The following is a 7203-nucleotide window of genomic DNA, read 5'->3' on the forward strand; positions in this document are numbered from 1 at the left end:
TTGATTCCTCGCTGTTTTTTTTTCCGGGGGGGACGCATTTTCGGGGATCTGGGCAGGGCCAAGAAACGACCGGACGGGGTCGGATTTTGCCCCCCGGGGGGCTGGGGGGAGGGGGAGGGAGGGGAGGGTGGGGTTGGGGTGGCTGACTGTGCAGATATATTTATATTCATCAAAACTAATGCGTCAGCTTCTATCTTCTTCGGTTTTTACTGTGGGTTGCGTTTTTACTCCTTTTTTTTTTGGTTTTTACGACAAAATTGAATTAGGTGGACGCCCATATTACGTCTTTTCTTTTTCTCGCTCGTCAAGGTAGGGTACGCCCTCTCTCTCTCTCTCTCTCTCTCTCTCTCTCTCTCTCTCTCTCTCTCTCTGTTCCTAGTATTTCTTTCTTTCTGGTCTTTTTTTTATAACATACAAATGTCTCGTATCTCTGTCAGACTTTTTCCTGCAAATTCTCTCTCTCTCTCTCTCTCTCTCTCTCTCTCTCTCTCTCTCTGGTCTCTGTCTCTCTCAGTATTTCTTTGTCTCTTCTCATTTTTTTGCAAATCCTTATTCTTCTTATTATTATTATCACTTCTTTCAGTTCATCTTTTCCATAAGTCTTCATCCCTTTCTGCAACAGAATGAATTGTACTCTCTCTCTCTCTCTCTCTCTCTCTCTCTCTCTCTCTCTCTCTCTCTCTCTCTCTCTCTGACGGCAAAAGTACTTTACCTATTCGTTCAAACTTTAACACTATGGGTTTTTTTAATTATTTTTTTTTTGCAAATTTTTTATTTTTATTTTTATCACTTTTCCACTCCCCTATTCTAATACTTTAATCACTTGTAATGACTTTGAACACTCTCTCTCTCTCTCTCTCTCTCTCTCTCTCTCTCTCTCTCTCTGCTGATGTTTTTTCTGTGATTTCGTAAATCATTTTTAACCACAATTGTTTTTTTTCTGCGATTTCGCAAAATCATTTTTCACCACAATTTTGGTTGGCGGTTGAGGCTTTTTGTAAAGTCCGTGTTCTATATACTTTTTAAAGGTAAGTAGAAGGTAAATCTATATATTATTTTCTATAATATACTTTTTGAAGGAAATATAGAAGGTAAATCTATAAATTATTTTCTATAATATACTTTTTAAAGGGTATAGAAGGTAAATCTATGTATTATTTTCTATAATATACTTTTTAAAGGAAATATAAAAGGTAAATCTATATATTATTTTCTATAAAATGCTTTTAAAGGAAATACAGACGGTAAATCTATATATTATTTTCTATTAAATACTTTTAAAGGAAATATAGACGGTAAATCTATATATTTTTATAATATACTTTTTAGGTGAAATATAGAAAGTAAATCTATATATTATTTTATATAATATACTTTTTAAAGGAAATAGAAGGCGAATCTCTATATTATTTCTATAATATTCTCTTTAAAGGAATTATAGAAGGTAAATCTATATATTATTTTCTATAATATACTCTTTAAAGGAAATATAGAAGGCAAATCTATATATTCTTATAATATAATTTTTAGGTGAAATATAGAAAGTAAATCTATATATTATTTTCGATATTTTACCTTTTAAAGGAATTATAGAAGGTGAATCTATATATTTTATTTTCTATAATATACTCTTTAAATGATATAGAAGGTAAATCTATTCATTATTTTCTATAATATACTTTTTAAAGGTATATAGAAGGTAAATCTATTCATTATTTTCTATAATATACTTTTTAAAGGAAATATAGAAGGTAAATCTATATATTATTGTCTATAATATACTTTTTAAAGTAAATATAGAAGGTAAATCTATATATTATTTTATATAATATACTTTTTAAATGATATAGAAGGTAAATCTATATATGATTTTCTATAATATACTTTTAAAGGATATAGCAATGGAAGATGAGCGTTTAGGAGTGAAGCTTTTTCGATATTCTATAATCTGTAATCTATATTTTATGTTCTATAATCTATATACTTCTATACGAAATATAGAGGTAAAGAATAGGCAATAAAACTGAAACGTTGGGTGTTGTTGCTTCGTATATACTCTGCAGTCTATATTATACTATATATTCTATATTCTATACCTTGTAAAGGAAGTATAGAAGGTAAAGTCTACCAGCAACAAAATGAAAAACAAGTAATGTACATTAAAAGAATAAATTAAAATAAATTTTAAAAATCAGCAGCATCAAAGGAGCAAAACTACTGAGGTAGGGAACCCTTCTATATCATATTCCCTAACTCCATAATAATACACCCTCGTAGCAGGTATAGCAGATTGTGAAAACCAAACGCTGAAACAAGCTAACTTTTGAAGTTGGGGGGGGGGTGACCCACGCGAGAGAAAGTTTGCAGAACAGAAACAGTTGCCCCAAGTTTGATTATCCGGGCTCTCAGTTATTCAGTTTAATGATCAGGAACAAAACTTTTCAGAAAAAAAGATAAAAAAGGGATATGTGGTACTCATCCCCACAAGACCACGAGGCGATTAACCGCAGGGATTGCGGGTAATTCCAGTACTGTATGTGGGTAATTCCAGTACTGTACTGGAAGGGATAGTCTGGAAATGTCTAAATAGAAAGGAGGACTGGAATTAGGGAAGATTTTGGATATAACATTTGGACGTGGGTGGAGATGTAGAGTAGGAGGTTTGATGTAACTAATTTTATTTTAGAGTGGTATTTCTCTACGGTCAACTTGTTTCGACCATCTCCTTGATCATCTTCAGGATGCTGCAAGGGACATTCTGACTATTATTATTATTATTATTATATTCTAAAACTACCAGTGTAGGATTTATTTATTTATTTACTTATTTTTGCCTTAGCTGAAACAGAAATGAATTGCTGGTTGTATAAGAAACAGCCAATTAAAAGATCTGTATTGTGGGGTTGGGGTGGTTTGGGCGGGGATCCAGTGCAGTGGCAGATTTAAGCGTGGGGTTGGGGAACCTGGGTACATGCCCCCCCACCCCACCCCGCCCCATGGATGTGAATTATAGAATGTTGTTTTCTTTCAGTAAAGCATTATCAGCAGCAAAAAGTTGCACATTTCGTGATTATTTCAACAACAACAACAAAAACAATAACTACTGTGTATATATATATGTGCGTATGTATATATACATGATAATCCTAAGTCTCCCCCACCTCCCCCCAATGAAAGATTTCTAATCTGCCACTGATTCAGTGTCCCAAGTTCACCAAGCTTCAAATTAATTTTCCATATTTTGTACCCAACATTTTTTTTTTTTTTTTGTTTTTTTTTTTTTTTTGCATAACCAACCGGTTCTAACATTTGGCGGAATTCTAATAGTTTGAGTGTTAAAATGTGCATGGAAATTGAATTACTGGTTGGCTGGAAAACTGCGTCAGAAGGTGCTCTACGTGGAACGAAGATGCAAGAATGATTTCAAAGCACGACACAGAGACTGTTTTAGCTCAGTCAGTTTTCCTGGGTTTTCCTGACATTTGAGTATTTTGACTTTGAAATAACCACTTCCAAGGGACGAAGGATGACAGCCAGCCAGGAAGCTACGCAGAAGATAATGACAATAACAATATCAATAACAGGAAGATAATTGAGATCTAATGACCTGAAACAAAAAACAAACGCATCGGTCGAACTTACCAAGACACACCTGCAGGTGGCGCAGTAACTAGCGGACGTCCCACGCAGGAGCGGATGCCACACCTCCCCAACCTGAAACTCGTGGTTGTTGATCCGACATACTCTGCGTTCTCCGGCGCTCCAAGCTGTTGGGGGGAGAGACTCAAGTTATAGAGAGGTGTCTCTAAAGTCTGTCGTTGTTTGGTTGTGTTTTTAAGATTCTAGGTCTCGAGATAGTGTTTTTTTTTTTTTAACTTTTTGTCTTGGGTACCCTAGTGACTGATTGGATCATCTGGAAACATGACCAGATTTTAATTGGGTGTTCTGGAGACCTGAGCAAATTTTGATTGGCTGGTCTGGAAACCTAACAAGATTTGATTGGTTGAGCTGGAAACCTGATCAAATTTTGATTGGCTGGTCTAAACCTAACAAGATTTGATTGGCTGGTCTGGAAACCTAACAAGATTTGATTGGCTGGTCTGGAAACCTAACAAGATTTGATTGGTTGAGCTGGAAACCTGATCAAATTTTGATTGGCTGGTCTGGAAACCTGATCTAATTTTGATTGGCTGGTCTGGAAACCTAACTAGATTAGATTGGTTGATCTGGAAACCTGCTCAAATTTTAATTGGGTGTTCTGGAAACCTGATCAAATTTTGATTGGCTGGTCTGGAAACCTGATCTAATTTTGATTGGCTGGTCTGGAAACCTAACAAGATTTGATTGGTTGATCTGGAAACCTAATTAGATTGGATAGGTTGAGCCGGAACCTTGACAGGATCTGAGTAGGCATGAAACGTAACAAGAGCCAGTTTAGAGGAACAGTTTAGGTTAAACTTAAGTTGAATACAACTCGGGGTCTAAATAATATTAGTGGCTACCCTAAAGGGTATTTATTATATCTGTAATTAATTATTCTTTTCTAATGACTCCATCTCTTCTTTTTTGTATTTCCTGTAACTTCTTTGAAATGAATGCAATACTCTTTGGAAGCTTAAAACAAGATAGTGTGGTCTGTTGCTTGCTTGTTCCATATGAATAGGGTTCATCTTCTGAACATATATTAATAATAATGATGATAATAGTAGTAATAATAACCAATTTGGATTTTCAAGTCAGTGTCAGTGATAGGGTTCATCCTATGAATTTATTTTGATAGTGATAACGATTAAGAAAAAAAGTCGTAAATTTAAAAAAACGAAAAGACTAAAGTAATCAAAAATAAACGAAGATGAAAACAATCCCACTTTTCAATCACAAATAGGGACTGAGGGAAGATGCATAAAGATGGAAAAAAAAAGAAGAGCCTCAAGTCACCAGATGCCAAAATCATTATCCCTTCAGCAGGAAAATAAAAAAAGGAAATGTAAATGAACAAACATAAAAACCACACGAAAATAAGAAGATTCATCTCGTGGGGCGCCCTTGCACCCAATAACCTTTCAAGCCGTGTTTGGGGTGGGGGTGGGAGGGTGGGGGTAGGGGTTGAAATCACCCCATACCCCACCCACCCCGGCCCCCCGAAAACATTTATTACAGTGTTAATAATCGTAATGAAGACGCGGAGTGAACTTAAGAGGGCCGGGGGGGTTAGTGAGAGGAGGCCGGGGTCCTGGAATGAATTAGCCTCTTGCTCCCCCTTCCCCTTCCCCCCGGCGTCGTGTTGGGTTCACTCTAGATAGATTGATGGATGGAACTGGAATGGTAGGGGGGGGGGGTTGGGGGGGTTTAGGAGTGAGGGGAGTGGAAGGGTCTGGAAAAACACCCCCACCATCCCTGGAAAGGGTCTTTTTGGGACCCTCCCTTACTAAGAGACTTCGAATTCTGGAGTCTGGAAAGGCGGTGGGTGGGGTGGGGAGGGGTGACCCTCCAGACCGGCTATGGAATGTGTTGAGGGAGTGGTAATACACATAGGAAAAGGGGGGCGGGGTAATCTCCACCCACCACCGCCACCCTCCCCCCTCCATAAGGGAGAAACAAGGCGAGCCATCCTCTTAGAACTGGAAGGAACTGGAAGGTATGTGAGGTGAAAGAGGGTACAAGGCTGGAAACTGGAAACTGGAAAGCTTCGTCTCCGTCCTTATGCCCTCACCCCTCACTCCCCTGGTGCCAGTCCATTCAATTTCTACATAGAGGGAGAGGGAGGGAGGGAGGGAGAATGAAATGAAAGCGACGAGAAAACATAAGAGATTGCTTAGGCTTAGCAGAGGCTAATGCTAACCCCTAAGAAGAAGTAGGCTAGCACCGGGGAAAATAGGGACGAATTAGTAAGAGTACAAGTAGGGGTAGGGGCAGGAGGGGGGAGGGGGATACTCGCAGAGGGAGGGAGGGTGTTGGGGTGGGGTGGGGGGAGGGTTTCACTCATCGTTATATTGCGTCAGATGATGCCAAAAGAGAGCTGCCTCTGGCTGGTCTGATGCTGCCTTTCAAGACGTACTAGGAGATAGGCCCAGGAGACGCACCCCCTGAGGGGAGGGAAGCCCCTCCCCGCCCCACCGCCGCCCGCCCCCCCCCCCTCTTCTTTGGGGAAGTTGATTGAAAGATCTGTGCCCTTAGAATAATGCCCTTTACGCTTCGTGTATCAGAAGTGTTGCCGCAGTATTGCTTCGTGAATCACCGTTTTCAGACATTGAACGAAGCTGTCTGGAAGCTGTGTGTGTGTGTGTCTGACCTGTTTCGAAGCTCTGTACTGTCAGTGACAGTAGAAGCCATTTTGAAATCATATTTTTTTTCTTTCATATAGAAATGGACATTGAACGAAACTATCTGAAAGCTGTCTCGTTAATTTTGTGTGTTGTGTATGTGTCTCGTTTCTAAGGTTCATTAGTGGCTTCATTTTCCCAAAATTTAGGGGTCTTGGACTAACCAAGGAGAAGAAAAAGAAGAAGAAGAAGATGGTGATTAATGATAAGGAGGGGTGGGGGGGGGGGGGGATGAGGCGAAATCGAATGAAAATAAACTTCATGAAAGACTTTGTGGGAAGGGAAGTCCTTTGAAATAATATTTCAAATATTTCCCTCATAGTGCGTCCTGTTATTCAAAAAATCTGCACCAAAGAGCCATTGATTATATTTTCACTCAGTAGACTTGAGTTCTTTTCTCTATGTCAGTCATTATTCTCACACTGTTCGGTATCTATTCTCACCAAGTAGTCAATAATTATTTTCACCAAGTAACCTAAAATTATTTTCACCAAATAGTCAGTAATCATTTTCACCTATTAAACTCAAATTAATTTCGCCAAATAGCCAGTAATTGTTTTATCCAAATAGCCAGTAATTATTTCCACCAAATAGCCAGCAATTATTTTCACCAAATAACCAGTAATTATTTTCACCAAATAGCCAGCAATTGTTTTCGCCAAATAGCCAGTAAATATTTTATCCAAATAGCCAGTAATTATTTCCACCAAATAGCCAGCAATTATTTTCACCAAGTATTCAGTAATTATTTCTCTCCAAGCAGTCAATAATTATTTTCACCAAATAGCGAGTGATTATTTGATCAAAGTATACATTATTTTGTGTTATAAGTAGTCAAGTAATTATTTTCGCCACGTAAATGACGTAACCTGCAGTTATC

The 7203-nt window shown here is 38.2% G+C and overlaps 1 protein-coding gene across 1 annotated transcript in view; it reads right to left on the bottom strand.

Moving 5' to 3' along the window:
• Nucleotides 1-6333, bottom strand: part of LOC135205155 (chordin-like protein 2) — a 47630-nt gene extending 41297 nt beyond the window's left edge. The window contains exons 1-2 of the mRNA XM_064235520.1: nt 6312-6333; nt 3643-3767 (exon numbers count right to left, since the gene is read on the bottom strand). Coding sequence (XP_064091590.1) covers nt 3643-3767; nt 6312-6333 — 147 coding nt within the window. The remainder of the gene's footprint in view (nt 1-3642; nt 3768-6311) is intronic.
• Nucleotides 6334-7203: the final 870 nt, after the last annotated feature.

Source organism: Macrobrachium nipponense, chromosome 48 (genome assembly GCF_015104395.2).
Source record: "Macrobrachium nipponense isolate FS-2020 chromosome 48, ASM1510439v2, whole genome shotgun sequence".
Lineage (NCBI taxonomy): Eukaryota > Metazoa > Arthropoda > Malacostraca > Decapoda > Palaemonidae > Macrobrachium > Macrobrachium nipponense.